Source organism: Athene noctua, chromosome 7, assembly GCF_965140245.1.
Source record: "Athene noctua chromosome 7, bAthNoc1.hap1.1, whole genome shotgun sequence".
NCBI lineage: Eukaryota > Metazoa > Chordata > Aves > Strigiformes > Strigidae > Athene > Athene noctua.
In genome coordinates, this window is record NC_134043.1 from 44,556,369 (window position 1) to 44,574,956 (window position 18,588).

Genomic DNA, 18,588 nt, shown 5'->3' on the forward strand with positions numbered 1-18,588 from the left:
AGCATTCCTGCACCTCAATAGCATTTCTTGTGCTTCCAAGCAACAGATTATTGAAATAACCTTCTCTGTTAGTATGATCTCTTACCTTTTCATCTATGAACCAATAATACAGCATAAGTTCTTCTATTTTCATCCACTGTTCATCTGTATGCCACAACAGATTTTGTTACTTTTAATTCTACTGTACTTTTTCACTAATACCGTTTGAAATCTTCACCTAGGTACCATGTTTCTCCCACAGCAAAGAAACTATAGGTCAGTGTTCATAGTCCGTTCGTAATGGTTTTAATATGGCAATAGCATAAGGCTTGGCAACTAGCATATTTTAATCCAGAAATTTAATAACACTATGTCCTCCTTTTTGGAACTTGGATACTAAAAGTTCCAACTGTCCAAAGACGACTTAAAATGTTGTCTCCTAATTCCAAAGTCACTAATTTTAAGACCATAATCATCCTGCGCTCTCTCACACACACAACGAGCCTTAAGAAAACTTATAAAGATCACTGTTAGCAAAAATGATGCCGGTTACAAATAGGAAGGGAATGGAAATTAGTTGTTTACAATAAAAAAATAGCCACAACTACATTAAAGTTTCATCACAGTATGTATAGCTTAAAATTCACCAAACTGTGCTGAGAAATTGGCAATATCTGAGTAACCCATAGAATCCACTTTTATTGATTCTTATTATTCTTTAGCATTAATGAGGATAGCATTAGCAGGGAATATTTGTTTTAAAGAAAACAAATTGTTTTCTTTAAACAAATGAAACAAATGTTTCATAAAAGAAAATGCCCATCCCTGGCAAGGCTTAATCTTCCACATGAGAAAGGCCTACATGGAGTTCTAATATTTAACTGAACAGAGAGATGCCAGTGCTAAACTCACTACTTGAAATGTGAAAAACAAATAGTTTCAGAAAGGTTGACAGAAAACACTCTTAGAGTTTCATATGCTCGTTTAAATGTCCTTTGTGTCTAGGAGTTTCTTAAAATCTACAGGCAAGGCAGGGCTCAGATTAATTTTACATATACTAGTATTAAACACCAAAACATTCCAGCAACATAATTGGGTAATGCTAAGGCTCAAATTACCTCTTCTCTCTCCTACACAGGCAGAACAGGCACTTTGAGAACCTTCGGCAGAAGACAGAAAAAAAGTGAAAATACAACAAAGGAAATACACAAAGATCAAAAAAGGAAATAAGAGTCATGAAATTTCAGCAATGTGCTCATGTCCCTACAGTTTGTTTTTTCTTGCAATAAGAAACTAAGGATACTCACTGTCAAAAGAAAAAAAAAAAAAAAAAGGTTACATAGGGAATGTTCTAGTTTACTGCTGCTTCTAAGAAATTCAGGAATGCATGTCAGAGTACAGACATTTGAATTTGCTAATTTAATTAGAATTTAGAACTTTCATCTAAAATAAGGAACATCCACCATGTGCCTACAAAATAAGCATCGCATTTTTGCTGAATCATTAAAATATATTCAGGTAGTTGGGCAATTGTACACACTACCAAAACAACACTACTTAGTCATTTGTTCAGCTGCCTTAACTGTTTATTAAACTTCATAGGAGTAGCTCAATCAAACAGACAAAAAGGATGAATGGATGATACCAGATATTTGGAATTTGTGGCCTGCTTGGGGTAATGAGTTGAAGAAGCTGAGAGGCCAGGAATGATTATTAAAAATTCAGTTTAACAATGCAGAATTCAAACAGCAGTAAGGTAAAATGCAAGGTAAAACACTCCAAAATACATTTAAAATTAAAATGTTTTTTCTTTTTAACTATTTGTAGACCATTGAAACAGAGCAGTTAACAGTGGTAAGAAATTAATAAACGTATTTCTAAACCTTCTGAAAACAAAATCTCATTTAAAAATTGGTCTCTCTAATAGCTGTATGGTTTGCGGTAAAACCACCACTTTTCAAAACTTTTCTCCATAAGTGTAGTTTTAATAAGTGCAATGCTTTCACAACCAGCTTTCAATTATGAGCTGTCTCAAAAAAACATCTGGGATCGCAATGAAGGAAACCCAGAATGGTGAAGCAGACAACAATGGAGGGGGAGCCAGCAAACCAGGGATGTGTTCCTCTTTTCTGGTGGCAACAGCAACATCTAAGCCAGATACTTCATCTCACTGTGGTCCTCCTTCCACCCACTGTCTATGCAGTTTGTAAGTACCCTGATGCTCTTCCTCATTACAATCATCACAGTTAGGCCTCAATGTTTTTTTCTTTTAAACATCTGTACTACAATAATCACTGATGTGCACAGCATAGTTTCTCAAAACACAACTGGTGTCTCAGAACAGAAAATCCAAGGAATGAGACTTGTCTCCAGCTCCCAAGAAACAACAACATTTATGGCAACTTAGACGAATGCTTAGAGGGGAAAAGCAGCTATTTTTAACTACTTTGCTTAGTGGCTGCACTTATGGGAGGCTCCCATTTCCTTTCTTCATCTTATGTAGCAGCAAGTAACTACTATTTCCTTTTCCCTCAGCCACTTTTACAGAGTATCTGGGCTTGCAGCTTGCAACAATGCACTGCCTTCAATTCACAGGTTCAAAGCAAAAGCAGAATACGGCTGCCAAATAAACTTCTGCCCTAAAGGGCAGCAGGCAACTTTACATCTGAATGCATCTATTTCTGTTCCACACAGAAATAGCAAGCCTGAATTAGGTAAGGCCCTAAACATGAACCAGCAGGCCATGCAGGGGATCCAGATTTAAGCTGCTGGTGTTTAATGCTGCCGGTGCTCCCAGCAGCAAAGGGGATGTAGCTCTCACACAAATATGTTTTGATTGTGCTGTTTAAGCGCTGCTATTTAGTATGATCATTTGCACTTGAGACAATTTAACTCAAGCACAGGAATCTGTAGAGACAGACAGCACTGTATGGATTTGTCAGCTCCTGATGACCAAAAGCAAATATTTGGTGGATCATTAAAGAGGAATTTAAGAGCTTCTCTCTAGGACTGACATTGCTAAAGACCTAGTTAACTCTGACTCTAGTTTAATTCTGTTTATTTTAAAGCTATGAGAGGTTTATTATCATATGCTAAAACAAGTCTTCTGCACTCCTTAACAGAACTGGATAAATGCTGCCATATGCCAGGTGTGGGACAGAAGAGAGGAACTCTACCTTCTTCCTCAAATGGAGACATTTGAGATGAGGACAATCTCTGTATTCACATTTGTATACATTTGCTGAATAAAAACCGGAAGGATAGGAAGGGCAGAGCAAGCAAAGGCTACAGCAGTTCTAAGCTAACTTCCAAAGCCTGATCTCATCAGTCTTGCACAATACAACTCTAAACACAAAGATGAGAACTCAAAATAATCCTAGCAGGACTACAAGGAAGGGTATCCGCTATCATACTAATGACTAGATACAGATCTCCAAGAGGGCATGATGATTTTCTTTTTAACTGTCACATCCTCCCCTCCCTTGCCATACAGTAGTTAACAACACTGAGAATAATTTTGGTTTTCTTCTACACACAGTGGAAAAAAATACATTATCAGCTTGCGTTTCAAAAGTCCTTCCAGAATCCTCTAATAAGATGGACTATTGGGGAAAGAGTTTGGAAATCTGTGGCACGGGACCTGTGTATTCCCCGAAGACTGGAATAGCCCTTCACACAGTTTTACCCTAACTGCCTCCCTCCCCAAATCCTAACCAACACTTCACATGATTCTTCCAAAAGCACTATTTAAATATCTATCTGAAATCGCTTCCTTAATTACTCGCTCAAGCTCATGCATGTTTAAAAGAAGCTTAGTAGATGAGCCACCTCTCCTGAGCTACGCTGAGCCAAGTTTATGTAGGCAATGACCGTCCTATACTGCCTCTAATCTCACCCCACTGCATTTCCCCCAGAACAAAGTATACATGCACGGAGGATCTGTCATCTGTCAGTGAAGATTCTCAGGTTGTGTTCTGCAAGACAGCAGAAGTAGAAAAATCAAAGAGCACCACTTTTAGAAAGCATACCAGAAGAGTCAGGGAAGTTAAGCATTCCTTTAGGGAAGAATAAACTTCAGACTTTTGCACTTCCTTTACGTACCCCAGTTCATCTGAGCACTTATCAAAGATCTCTTTTTAGTAACATGATACAACTCGTTTCTTTTCATTAAAGCAAAGAAATGCATAAAAATAGCAATGAAAAAAAAATTTCAAGTTGAAAATAGAAGTGTCTTATTACAATAACTGAAATGAGGGTAATAAGTGAAAATGAAGAAGAGAGACTATCAAGAAAGAAGCACACATGAAGAACCACCTCTGAACTGGGGGATATAGCATCCAGGGGAAAAACAGAAGCAGGAAGGTCTGCAACTGCAAAAGTCTATTCTCTGCAAGAACTTCATATTACCCCTTTTTGCACCAAACGAGGCAGAAATCCTGAAGAGAAAATTACTTTATAAAAACAGTCACGGTTATGAACAAAACAGCTGAATTACGGTCAGAGACAGTTATAATAATGACTTGGGGGGGGGGGGGGAGTGTTACATGACTGATTTCATGTTTGTTTTGAATGCTCTGCTTTTAGGTAATTCTGGTTTTACTAGTGAAAAACAAAACTATAAAATTATGCTCATCCTCTGCTAAATACAACATTTGCAGCTTCCCTTAAGTGCTCCACTTGGCTCTTAAACTGCAGAAGGATTATTAATCATCCCCTGTTCAAGCAGAACAATTGACAAGGGAGAAGGAGTGATGTCCACAAAGCCGGATGAGATAAAATATTAAATTACAGTGGGAATTTACTTAATTTTTCCTGCAGCAGCTTTGCATGTGCACCCTTACAACTTCTCTCTAAGAGCTATCTTACACTAACTGCAGGTTAGGAGCATGCACACAGGCAATCAAAGCAAAGCAGCTGGCAAACTAGCTTCCATCTGAACTGATCCTGTTCCTTTACACCTCTTTGTTCATGAGTTCTTAACATTTATCGTCAAGCTTGCATCTTGCTACTTGTGCCCACTATGCTATCAGGGGCATCTGCTACTCACCGTTTGTCCTCACAACACTGAGAAAACTTCAGAATACCTTTCCACAGTTTCCTCAATAGCTCCAGCATTTTTCCCCTCAGCAGTCCTCCCCGACTAATTCTTGTAGTGTCTATGCAGAAATCAAGTTAACAAATCCAGCAGAACTAATTAAACAGGGCTCAGCTCATGCTACATCACACTTTACCTTTGAATTTTGATATGCCTTAGAGGTAGACAAATCCCGTTTTTAAAAAATACAAATAAAAGGGCCTTTACTTGGAAACCTTGTTTGAAAAAGTCAAAGCTCACTCTACTACTCTTCAATTAAAGGAGGGAGATGAGCCTCCAACAGTGTTTCCTAACACGTTTGCTATAAAACTGTACTTCAAACTTCCTCCCATCTCAACTAGATAACAAGCTTTTCCTTCAATAAAATATAATTAACTGTACAGCGTTTCATTAAACCATTTCTTTCAAAAACCACCACTCCTACGAAATGAGAGGAAACAAACATTCTGCAATCCAGATAGCACCCTTTCAAGTCAAGACCCTTAACTTCAGGAAAAGTACTGCTGGTGATCTGAGCTCTTTCTTGACTTGCCTTTCTGTGTGCCCACCACAGCACATTCTTTAGCTGCAAGGTCACTTAAGAAGGTGATTAGCCTTCCTTGTTTGGTACAGGATGAATGATGCTCTCCTGCCTGTCTAGACTGAAATTTGATGGAATGCAGTTACCTCTGCACCTCATATTCCCACACCTCACGGAAGTGAAGCAAGCCCCGGTGTTATCAATTAAGCACTGAAACTAACTGCTTTATGTAATTGCCACAAAGGAATTTGCTATCAGATTTCATCGCATATGTCATCCTCATTTGTTATTATATATTTCAGCTAAAAGTAATAACTGTTTGTATGTGGCATTCCTAGATTATTTTAAACTATTTAGTTGCGATTATATGTTGAAAGCACATGTCAGTAACATAAAGGTAAATTCATTAAATGCTTATTCTGACCAACCTAAAAAGAATAATACAACCAAGGGCAGAGAAGGGTGGGCAAATCTAGGAGAAGAATCAAGACATAAATATCTTGTCCTGTAATAACACTGTTAAACATGCAGCCAGCATGTCCACTTTTATCTGGAAAAGCAAGGATATTGCAATGGGCTTACTTCTCAGTGTATCTTAATAGTCACACCAAAATGACCGATCTCCAAAAACCTGTGTCAAGTTCAAAGAACTAATTGTAAATTTGTCTAAATGAATAAAGTATTAAGAACACTACTAAAAAGGCTGATGGGATTACACCAGCTTTTTATATAATAAACACCTGAAAATAGAATATAACTACTGAACTTAATTGTCCCACAGCGATTCTGGTTTTAAGCTTATAGCATGAACACAAAAATATGTGGAAAAAAATCAGTGTTGAGATGCTCATAACTGGCATCACTTAAGCACAGAAAGGGAAAAGTAAGTATTTAAATGGAAATTAAATTTAAATATTTATTTAAATATCCATTTAAATACAGAGCATTCACATAAATTTTAATTTTCCCCTCAGTAATCAGATACAGAAGACAAGTTAGCCGATACAGCAATAAGTTCAGTATTTAGAATTATGTTGATTAACTACAATTAGAAGGCTGGCTAAAGGCTGTTGACGTCTCTTGCTTGGTTTTTATTTTGCATTATATGCATGAACATATTGCAGGAAAATTGGAAGTGGTATATAACAGCGTCATTACGTGTACGTCAAATCCTGGTGTCTGAAAACTACATTTTAAGATTTGAAGTTGGCAGAAAAGATACCATATGCAAAACAAATACATGAAACCTGCCACCAAAGACAAGCTCTTCTTGTTAGCAGTAAAGCAACATTTAAACATAGGTACTATTTGTAAAACTCCATTGCCATTCAATCACTTTAATTAAGCATTACCTAAGACACTGCACTGATTTTCACAAATATTTAACAACAATTTTATGAAAGATTAATTCTAAGCAAATGGAAGGAGATAAAGTCATAAAAAGGTTTCCGATTCTATGCAAATTCTTATTTCAGTTAGTATAACTGTGGATTATTCAGGTTCTTTGTATAAAAATACACTCAGTAAAGTTTTGCATTATTTGCCACATAAAAACATTTTCTAAGTGTTAAAATTTTAGTTTTTATTTGTTTCTTTACACTGCCAGTTCAAATAAAAAACCTGTTGCTGTTATTTTGATGTGTACTAGCTACACACAGTGCAGTTCAGACACAGTTCTAGAGGATATATTCTGGATTTACTGGCAATTCCAGATGCTTTCTCACTCAGCTAGTGCAAGCTTCTTTTTGTAACAGGACATGCAGAATGTGTAAGAGTGTAAGACCTGCCCTGTGTGCTACACACAATTCACCATTCTTCCCAATTAGTCCCTCAATTTTAATGAGACTCTTAATTTACTGTGAAGCTTTTTGACTTTACCACCTATCTTCTTCCCTTAGTTCAGTTTCGTTTACATGTTAAAAGCCCATTCTTTATTCCTCTGCATGTCTTACGTTCTCAACCCAGCTCTTTTGTTACTAACCCTTCTTCCACCCCTCCAAAACCAGTCAAGAAAATCAAGTTGTTGTCCATGATATCACTTTGACAGTATCTGTCTCCTTTTGCAGACCTTCACTTGCTTCAAGATGAAGGGCTTTGTTTTGATGACTGCTTCAAAGTACATGTCATCTGAATAGTTGCTTTCACATTTAACTCTTCAGTTCCTCAGAGCAACCCAATTCAACATCCATTTTACTGCATTCCTGCTTCAACACCTGTAGATTTCCTCAGTGAAGTGACTTCCGCTCAGCATATCCTTGCCAGTCTCATATATTATGGTACTACTTATTATTCAAGTGTCTTATTAGTAACCTTTTTTTTTTTTTTTAACCTGCACAGAGGAAAGAGAGAAGAAAATATTCTTGCATTCCCAAAGTGAAACATTAAGTTATTATATTATCATATCACTAGTCTTCCTTATTTTACACACCTTCTCCGCATTTTTAAAATTTATTTACTACTTTGTGTCATATTTGGACTGTGTATTCCTGTGCCCAAATGCCACATCTTCAATTTTAGGTAGCATTATAGAGTCTGCACACATATGAGTAAAAATAACAATTAGGGTTTTATTTGTTTTGCACACAAACATTCTATTCCACTACTTCTTAAAATAAAGGAGGCTAAATTTGCTGACAGTTTCATTAATGGTGCTACTTCTCTAACAAGAAACAATAAAAGCAAAGAATTCTCTCTATTTGCCATTTAAGATATTTCTAAGTTTGTACTGAAAAATTCCAGAAAATATATTTACTAGATTTTTAATTCTTATCTAAAACAATGGTAAACAACGGTAGCCAAATAACTGTGTTCTACTGCAACAGCATTAACTACTACAGACTAAATTTAACTAAAATTTAGTTAGGCCAGATTCATCTTAGTATAACTAAAAGAGAAATTATTTAACAGGTCCTGGTCGAATCTACATGTAATGATTAAGTGTAAAGTTTACCAGTCACACAAAATAAGCTGTTTGTAAGGACTTTTTGGAAATTAGGAACACCAAAACCCAGCTAATTTGCTAATATTAAAATACTAGGTTTTAGCAGTGAAGCAGATCGGTTTGCTTGAATTTGGGTAACATATTGAGTACATAAGACTATATACATACACACACACACATATATACATGTATTACAAGTCATCTTCACTGTATCTGTGCAATACACACTAGAATCAGGGATTTGCATGTCCTATGTAAAAAGGTTTACAGAGAGATCCAAATACTGCTGCAGTGGGCATGAGAAATTATTTACCCTGGTGTCTTTTTTTTTTTTTTTTTTTTTTTTCACTCATTTAGATTCATAGAGTCATTCATCCCAGCCTGCAAAGCAGAGCCAGAATAGCAGAGAACCCTGGAACAAGTTCTTCCACTTCGCAGCCGAGTCCTACTCAAATACCAGGAGCAAGCCCTGTGAGACAGGAGTGTGTGCCCTGACCCAGCGCTTGTCTCCTGTTACAGCTGGCAGAGCCCAGGCCTGTGTGGGCTATTTCAATCATGGCAGCTGCTCGGGCTACAGCTCCCTGGCCTGGGCCATTACAGCTAGAAATAAAGGGAAAGAACTTTAAACAAGCAAATGTAAGAAACCGACACCATGGTGGCATCCAGACGAACTTCATTGCGGGGTTCCCTTTATCCTTCTCTGACTGCAACTGAAATTATTTTAATGCAGAAGGACTGTTCTTGGGCTAAGTGCCTGATCTGAGATACATAGCGGTGCCACAGTCTAACTAAAAAGATAGGTGCTACAATTTTCCTACTACAATCTTAGTTTTCTTCAGCTTGCTACATTGGCTCTACATATCATTCACATCTCAGACAGCTAAACATAATGAAATTTATATTTAAGAACCAGTAATCATAAAAAACCCTAATCTTCAGCTAAGAAGGTCCCTTGTCTACAGAATAAACATGGAGAAGTAATTTCTAGTGTTTAGGTTTTAAACAAATAAAAGGACTAGCAAAATTCACAGCATATAGCACATAATCTACAGTGTATATATAGTATGTTCACACCAAGGTTTTTGCAACTTAGAAGGTATAGGGACACAAAGCCCTCCAACTAAATCAGTTTTACTGACTTCTCTCTGAAGGATAGTACCAGAAGGATTAATTTTCAAGTAGATTCAGCAACAAACTAATTACAACAGAACCATTCCATCATTAACAAAAGCAAAAATTTTTTAGCTGTGGACAACTAAACATATCCCTGTGAGATTATTTAATACAACCATGACTATAGAAAATAGCTTGAACAGTAACACAAGCCATTATTTTTCCCAATATATGTTTGTCAAGTCTAACAAATTTCAGAATAGCAAAGGATTGTGGATTATCTCAAATTCTTGGAAAACCTGATTAAGGTTCTCTAACACAGGTAGTCTAGCAGTTTTGTTCCAGGTATCTGTACCCATGCTGCTTTGGTTGCAGAAATAAAACAGTTTTAACAGAAAGCAAGCCAAACTGAGTATGCCTGATAAGGCAAAAGCAAGAGCAGTAGAGCATGTTTAGTCAGTCTTCCTTGTCACTGAACTACGTTAAAGCTTCTCACACCAGGTGAACCTGACCTTTGTGACTTAAGCAGAGGGAAATGTACTTCATGCCAACAACAACGAGCTTGAGAGATGACACTGCCAACGCCCGATACTTTGCTATTAATTAAGCGCTACGTTCTCTAATGTATAAATTAAGGAGCCCAATTAACATACATGACCTACGATTATACTTTCGGTCATCTCACTTGAGAAGAAAAAAAAAAAAGCCTCTTACCCATATTTTCTTACACCCATTCTGCTTACAACTCAAACCAGAAAAAGTATATCTAGTAGAACAAGGAGCATAAATGTAGTACCAGCTTTTGGCTGAACATACTAGTAAGAGCTGCTGTGCAGCACTGCCAGCATTCCCTAGCCCACTTGCCAGTTAACAGTCAGTACAGCAGCTCAGAGGTTCACTATACCACTAGCTGTGTGTCATTGTCCACCATTTACTCCGACCCAGAAGGTGACAGTACATGCCTTACCATTACTGCTGCTTAACACAAATAATAGAACTATTTTTCATACACTTCAGGGTTCAAGCAAGTACACTATGTAACAAAAACATTCAAAGGGACCACAGGAAAAGTAGAAGTTGGAGCACCGTTGAAAAAAGATTGTAAGGAAGTTTAATGTATGGGAAATCTTTGCTAGAGCTAAGTGTATACACAGGGTAGTGAACTAAATCCAGTTTTCAAAGCGTGAAAAACAATGCATACCCTAAACTGCAAGTTACTCATACACACTGTGAAGTCCTAAATGGGTGATAGCCATTCAGTAAAGTGATTTGGCCGTTGTTTTGCAAGTTCAGTTAAAAAAATTGCCTAGTACCTTGTCTCAGAAACACAAATTGTTCCACAAGCAGCAAACTAACTGCCTATAAATATGCCCTTTCTCCCACACTTCTTACCCAACTCCCACCCTCCCAGAAAAGGGACTCCCAATTCTCCCCCAGATCTCCTACAGCATGTTGAGTGAAGAGAAGACAAAATATACTATGCTTAGTCCAGAACAGTGTATGCACCAGCACGCTTGCCAGCATGCCTGCACTGACTAGGCAGCCAGTTTTGAGCAGAGAGAATTACCTGGGCCGAGTTCTGCTCTGCTTTCCCCTTGGGAAATCCCTACCTTGGAACTGTATCCTCTATTCAGTTCCTAATTTCCATGAAAGCAGTAGCAAATTAATCTCTTGAGACTTTTAGCATCTTTCACATATGGTTAAAATTGGCCAGCAGATTCAGAAGTTAATGGTGGGGATGGAAGAGTTCACAGGCCGCAGTGACAGTCTTCTGTGTCCATAGCACCCATTTTTCCCTCTCTCTCTCTCTCATAGAAATAAGAAACAAAAGAGAAAACACATAGTACTGAGCGGTTCAGAAGGCAGACACCTTCAGAGTTCAAAACAAAAAATATGATTTGATGTAAACCTAAGAAGGCAATCGACAAAACTGACACACCCCAATGACTTGAAATAAAATGACATCACTATCCAAAACCCCTGTGGTTTCCAAACTTACAAGACTGAGGAAAAAGGAGGAGGGTAAAGGTATTATCTATATAACTAGGTCTCATTCATTCTCAAAAGCGAGAACAGAAATCTTCAAAACTGCTACCTACAACTATACATTCTTCCTCTTTCCCAGTGCAAAAACTTCATTCCACCACAAAACTGCAGGCACTCATGCTCCAAACAATTCTGACAAACGTAAGATCTGTCTGGCTGTCTACTACGCCCTGGTTCTCATCCCACTGCAAATCAGATTGAATCCTTTGTCCTTTGAAATCCCTCCTGTTCTGCTAGCCTTTCTTCCTCCTGGTCACACACCCAGACTGACCTCTCCTCTCAGATTCTCCTCCTGCTCAGTCCAGTTCCCAGCTCTGTAATTAACAGACCCCTCAAATCAGGAGAACACCATCAGAAATCAAAATTTTAGGAAGAGCATAAGTTCTCAAAACCAGGGGTTTTTTTAATTGCAAAAAGATCATTTTAAAACACTGATAGTCTACTCAAGCTTCCCATCACAAATTACTGTTCAAGCTTCCCATCACAAATTACTGTTCAAGCTTCCCATCACAAATTACTGTAGCCAAGTTTGAGACACTAGGCTTCAACATATGAACTTATGAAGACTGATGTTCCCTGGAAATTGTCTGTGTGCATACGCCATGCTGTATGTTCAGATGGATTGCTACATATTAATTAAGGCATATCTTAAACAATCTTGCATTGGAATAGAAGGGGAAGAAAACTACTACTGTTGCATTATGAAAAACATGATAATTAAGCACTGTAGCAGCACAGACTACCTAGACAGGCTGTGAAATCCCTCTTCGCTGGATATTTTAGAGATGTTAGACAAACATCGTTATCTGCGCTTATGCAACCAGACCATGGAGGAAACACAAGAAAAGTCGCTTCCAGCCTTACACTTCTGCGAACTTATGTTTCAGAGAATTAAAAAAAAAAAAAAAATAAAAAAAAGAAAAATAAAACAAAGATGACACAGAAAATCAGTTTGTGTGCTGAAATGTTGGTGTTTTGGAGAACAATTCTTCTATTTCACTTATTTTTAAATTCAACTGTAAGCAGTAAGCAGTTCCACTAAGTCTACAAGCTCAATAAAAGTAGTACTTAAAACTGCCTGTAAGCTATGCAGAGATTCCTGTCCTACCCAACATAAAGCATCACCAAGCCTGTTTTATTCAGGGCATAAACATTTTGTTCTGAATGAAATTTTACACACCACTTACACAAAGCCCTGGCTGGGAAAGTTAAGAGTCTGCTCAGAAAATGACAGCCCATGTTCATGGCATAGCCAGACTGAGTCCAAACACAGCATAGCTCCAGTGACAGTAAGCCATGCCACTCTATTGTTAGGAGTAAAATATATGTGAAGAACCAACTTTCTCATCCCTCTGGTGAGAAAGGCAGAGAGGAAGGTGGTGTCTGCCAAGGAAACAATGCCTTGGCTTTCTCAGTAGTATACAGACTACTGAGAAATACTTAATGGAATACAAAAAGGCAAGGGGGACAGCCACGTAAAAGTCAACAAATTATTTTTTAGAGAAGTTTGTAATATATGCTAGAGAGGTGTCATCAAAACAACTACTTTGTATAAAGTTCACCATAAGAATAATCATAAGTAATACAGTCATGCTTCCCTCTTTGTCCAGGGTGAAGTGAGGTTTGCCTTCCTTCATCAGACAAGGACAGGCAGATAATTTAGCCAACTTTTTACACATGGTTCTTTTGAGAGTAAAACCACTCATACTGAAGCGAGGCATCTGTGTAATGTCTCGGGCTTGAAATTTGGGCTCCTTGGCCATCAGATGCACGCCAGCTTCCACTTCCTCACAGGCTATGCCTACACCACACAGTGCCATACAGAAATACTAAAGTTTGCTTGGAAACTGGGAGCAGCTTAGCTGCATTATCACAGAGGTTCATAGAGGATGATTTACCTAATAGAAAAAAGCCTCTTCTCAGCTGGGTGAATGGCTCTGTGCAGAATCCTGTGCTTTCATAGCTACACTACTTCTTCACACAACTAGACAGTTAATGAAACCCTAGTCTGGCATACAATCTGCACTTGTACGTGTGGTTATCCATCAAGCATACCAGTCGTGCCCCTCAAGCAAACAGTCTGTTTCTATCTGCTAGGCTAGTATTTCTGACAGCTCCCAAGTCAAACAGAAAAATAAATTTAATTTTATATTACTTATGAATGAGCCATAAACAATAGCTATAGCTCCAGTAAAGAGGGGGGTAGATAGGTTTAAAAAAACTCTCTTTAATATGCAAGATACATAAAGTTAGTTACTAATTCAAAGCATTGTATACATGTGATGTGATTCAAAGCACTGAATTAGAAGAACTGAATAGCCAAAGGAGGCTTTTCTTCATGTCAAACAATTGATATTTCAAACAAATTATGTTGAGATACTAAAGTAATTTTAACTGGCAAGGCAGAATTGGATAAAGATGCTTCAGCTCACTCATTTTAATTAATAATTAAAATTATCATTAAAAAATACTTCAATCTCTATCCAATTCCATTCACACTGAAATTTCTGCAGTCCTGTCGAACCACATAGATGAAGACTTATGGAAAGATTCCCAAAGATAAAAGGATATTCTGTTTGCTTTAATTTTCACTTTATACGTTCCACAAATAATTTACACACTAGACAATGGAATGCTGTCTACCCTGAATATGTATAAAGAAGGAAAAGTGGTTTAGTATTGCATATCGCAGAGGGCAAGCAAGTGAAATGAGGAAAGATTATATCTTTAATATCAAGTCCATATGAACACCCAAACAAAATTCTTTAGCAATACTGGGCAACAGCTCGAAGTTTTCACCAACCACCTCTTGAGGCACAACCCTCATGATTAACGCATCCAAACCCTCTAAAATATAAGGGCATATAAATATGTCTTACAGTTCTCAACAAAAAATTTAAGAAAGAGGTATCTCAAGTTATTTGAGAAACAAAGGGGCACAAACCATTTTTTTCCAAGGTAACTTTTTACACCCCCAAATTTTTACCTAAGAGTAGTATCAGTGAAATGTCCTTACTGTAGCATTTCTCTTTACAAGGACTAATACACGATTTAAATACAGAGTTACCAGATACCTGTTAAGATCTGGATTTTATGGAGAAAATCAGTAATATTTTCCCCCTAATAATCAGCAAATAATTCTGAATCTAGAGCTAGTTATTATATCTTCAATTACAAAGGTGAAGTAAGAACCACCTTCTTTCATCATTCATATTCCAGAATACGAATGAAACGGTCATCTACAGCCCCAGTGTAAGGTTGTTGGGGGGGGGTGTTTGTCATCTGCCTTACACATCTTTACATCTTTCTCTTCCTGCCCATACTATGCCCAGGTCTTTGTGGAGCTCTCCCCAAGGAGGTCCAGATACTCCCCTCCAGACAGAAACGTACAAACCTGTTATGAAAATACTTTTCTTTTGATGTCATGATTTTTCATTTATAAACACTCAGGTCCATACACTGCTGAGATATAGTATCCACTCACTAATCAGAAATAAGAATTAATAGGGGTTTCAAAGCTACAAAGGCAGCATTTTCACTCTGAGCATACAGTTCATACTCTGGGGGAGGGGAAGAGAAGAAAGAGTGTTGGCTCTTTCATGAACATAAAAGGGCAGAACTACACATTAGTGTAGCCTCCCCATGTATAGACATTTTTTTTTCTGAAATGCAGTGTAAACTTAAAATCAACCATTAGTTACTTTAACTAAAGCTCAAATCACCCATGTAATTACTTTTACAGAGGATTATGACCGAGGTTTTTTAAAATGTGGATTGTTAAAATTTCACAATTAAGAAGTAAATCACAATGGGAAAATAGGTTCCTATTCACAGAACAACCAAACAAGCTGGCATCGTTAATACCTTTTTAACAAGGCAAAACCAGAACTGAAATACTGGGAATGCTGTTGCCAGGTCAGGAATGAGATGAATTGGCAAAACCGTGCAAATAGGCTCATACCGCACCTGCCCAGCCCTTGGCCTGGTTCAAATCCATACTCGCTCCTTCAGTAACCCTTTTCCTTCATCAGGGCACAGAAACTGCCAACTCACTGAAGTTTCACAAAAGGGAGAAAAAGCCTACACTTACAAAAAATTATATTTGAAAGAAAAGTTGAGATGCTGGGCATTCGTGTTTATACATGCTTTAATACCAAGATTTTTGACCTTCAAAAGTCCCTTCATTCAGACAAAAAAAAAAAAAAAAAAAATTAAAACAGGCCTCTGAAACTACCACAGAGAGACGCTGCAGACATCAGTCTAAAATAATGGCAGTCAAAGGTCAGGATGATATAGGCAGCATCAATCTTTTCATTTAAATATCCTCCTAAAAGAGACCTCCGAAAAAGCAGAAGTGAGACAATTGGGGACTATCCAGTCAGAGTGATGAAGAAACTGCCTAAACATGTATCATTTACAGTATTTTCTTAATAATGACTCCAAGTATCTTCAACTTTGACAAATAATTCAATTTTAAGACCTCACTGAAATGTAATACAGAAACTACTATCAGCTTGTTGGGTCATCCTCACAACAGACAGCAATTTTCTCACAAAGATTCATTTATGATTTATACACATTAGAATAGAAAATAACACTTTAAAAAAAGTACGCACTGCAAATTTGATCCCAATTAGTAAAAAGACACTACACCAAAGTCCTAGGAGTCTTCCAGAACTGCTGGAAAATGCATACTGCAAGAAGAACTGGTATTAGTACCTAACAAAGCTGGGTAACACTCAGAAGGCTCCAACATGTCAGTCTGTCACCATGACAGAAAACCAAAGGATGCCAGACCAATACACCTCTCTCTTCCAGTATCACAGCCAAACATCCAACATATCTGACACTGAGCTTCTGGGCAAAAGAATAGGTCTATAGAGCGTCCAAAAATATAAATAAGGACACTCTTAGCATATATGCTTCCAACTTCTCGTTAAAAAAAGTACTCTTCAAGATCTTTCAGCATTCCTCAACAGTGTTACCGTTCTATAATCACAAGTGACAACAGAAATAGCTAAATTTTTGCTTCAGATCTCTCATTCAAGAAAAAAATAATACATTACAATAAGTCTGTTGTAAAACTGCAGCACATGTTTAAGGCCCCTAAAAGCACCGATGCTGATAAAATTAAAAATGGCTGTGCCCAAAGATCCCACAGCAAAACAGGCACAGCTCTGCTGACGATTAAAATATATATTAAAAATTCCTGCATTACCTTTCAAAGGGCGAGGTATGCAAAACAAAAAGATTATATATTTTTCCAAAATTGAAATAAGTTATTAGACAAGAGAAGCAGATCTAGGCAGAGCATACATCTTGAATGCAGGTCGAGTTCATTTACACAATAAAGCAGATTTTATTCTCCGAGACGCCTAACATATCGGGATTTCAAAACTTTATCAGGCTTCGCCGCTGAAAGAGATACACGCCACTTTTTAAGGAGTCACAGATGTGCCCAAATACCAGCGGACCCCACCCCCATTCCCTGTGCCAAAATGGCTAGTTCGTTACACCCACTGGCTACTTACCAGCCGCAGTGCTGAGCAGCAGGGTGGCACTGGAGAGCAAGAGCACCAGCACAAGGTGCTGCAGTGAGGCAGGCATACCTGGGGAAGCCAAGGATCGAGGCAGCAGGAGAAAAAAAAAAAAAAAAAAAAAGGGTGGGGGGGAACCCGACGAGAGGAATTTCCTCCTTCTTTCGCACAGCCTTCCTCAGCTCTCTCGGTTTACAATCCCGTCTGGAAGGGCGAACGGCAGATGAGAGGAGCCGTCTTCGCTCTTACTCCATTACACCCGCCTGCCTTCATGTCTCGGGAGCCGGCACGGCGCCGCGGCCGCTGGGGAAGCGCCTGCTCCTGCCTCCCAGCCCCGAGGCATCTCCCCCCGCCGAGGACCGGCGGCACGCTCCCCACCGAGCTGGGAACCACGCTTATTTCCCACGCAGCTTCACGATATCGAAGAAACAGCCCGGCGGAGAAGGAAACATATCCAGACGCGAGCCCGCGTCCACAGCAATGTCAGTCAGAGCAGCCCCCCTCGGCTGGCCGGGTAACAGGCTCTACGGGCTCACGGCAGAGCCGCGTCCCATCCCGTTAAAGGTCTCCGCCGTCTCGCCGCCCCTCCTCGCCGCCTCACGCTCCCGGGAAGGCGGCGGCGATCCCCTCAGTCCCTCCGCGGCGAGGCGCGACCCCCTCTGCGCTCACGGCGAGGGCTGCGGCTGCATCTCGGCCCATCGGTCTCCCCCGCCAGGCAGGCTCCACCGCGCACCCCCGGCCCCCGCCCCCCCCCGCAGAAGCGACACCACCCCCGGCCACCCCGACAAAGGTGGGGCCCGGAGCGCGGGGCGGCGGGAGGCGAGGCCCCTCCTCGGCGGCTCCAGCTGCGGAGGCGCCCGGCTCCGCTCCGCGGGCGAGAGCGCGGCGGAGGCCCTTCCCGGCGCCGGGGGAAGGCGCTCCCGCTCCTCCGCCGCCCTCCCGCAGTTTCCACAGCGCCGGGCAGCCCCCCGGCCTAGCCCGGCCTCCTCCCTCACGTCCACCGCTCGCCGCCGGGGAACGGCTCAGCCCCTCCGCGCTGCCAGCGCCTTCCCCCCCCGCCGCCGCCGCCGCCGCCGCCGCCGCCCGCCTCCCCGCGCCGGGCTCGCCGGCGAGGGGCAGCTCCGCGCCGCTCCGCCTCCTTCCCGTGCGCCGCCGCCGGCTGCGGGCGGGAGCCGAGGGCCGGAGGTCCGCCCCCGCCGCGGCCCGCGCCCCCTCCCGCCCGCACCAACGGCTCTGCCCGGCTCCAGACACAAAGGGGAGTCGCTCCAACTGCCAGTCTGGGCGCCCGGCCCGCCGCCCCGCGCCAAGCCAAGCCACGCCCCCGCCGGACAGGCCCCGCCCCGCGCCCGCCGGCACT

General features: G+C 40.2%; 1 protein-coding gene across 3 annotated transcripts in view; it reads right to left on the minus strand.

Annotated features, from left to right (window-relative positions):
* BMPR2 (bone morphogenetic protein receptor type 2) overlaps positions 1–18,278 on the minus strand; it is a 113,262-nt gene extending 94,984 nt beyond the window's left edge. For all 3 annotated transcript variants that reach the window (XM_074911236.1, XM_074911237.1, XM_074911239.1), the window contains exon 1: positions 17,226–18,278. In XM_074911236.1, the coding sequence (XP_074767337.1) occupies positions 17,226–17,301 (76 nt within the window). In that variant the 5' untranslated portion in view covers positions 17,302–18,278. The remainder of the gene's footprint in view (positions 1–17,225) is intronic.
* Between the last annotated feature and the right edge of the window lie 310 nt (positions 18,279–18,588).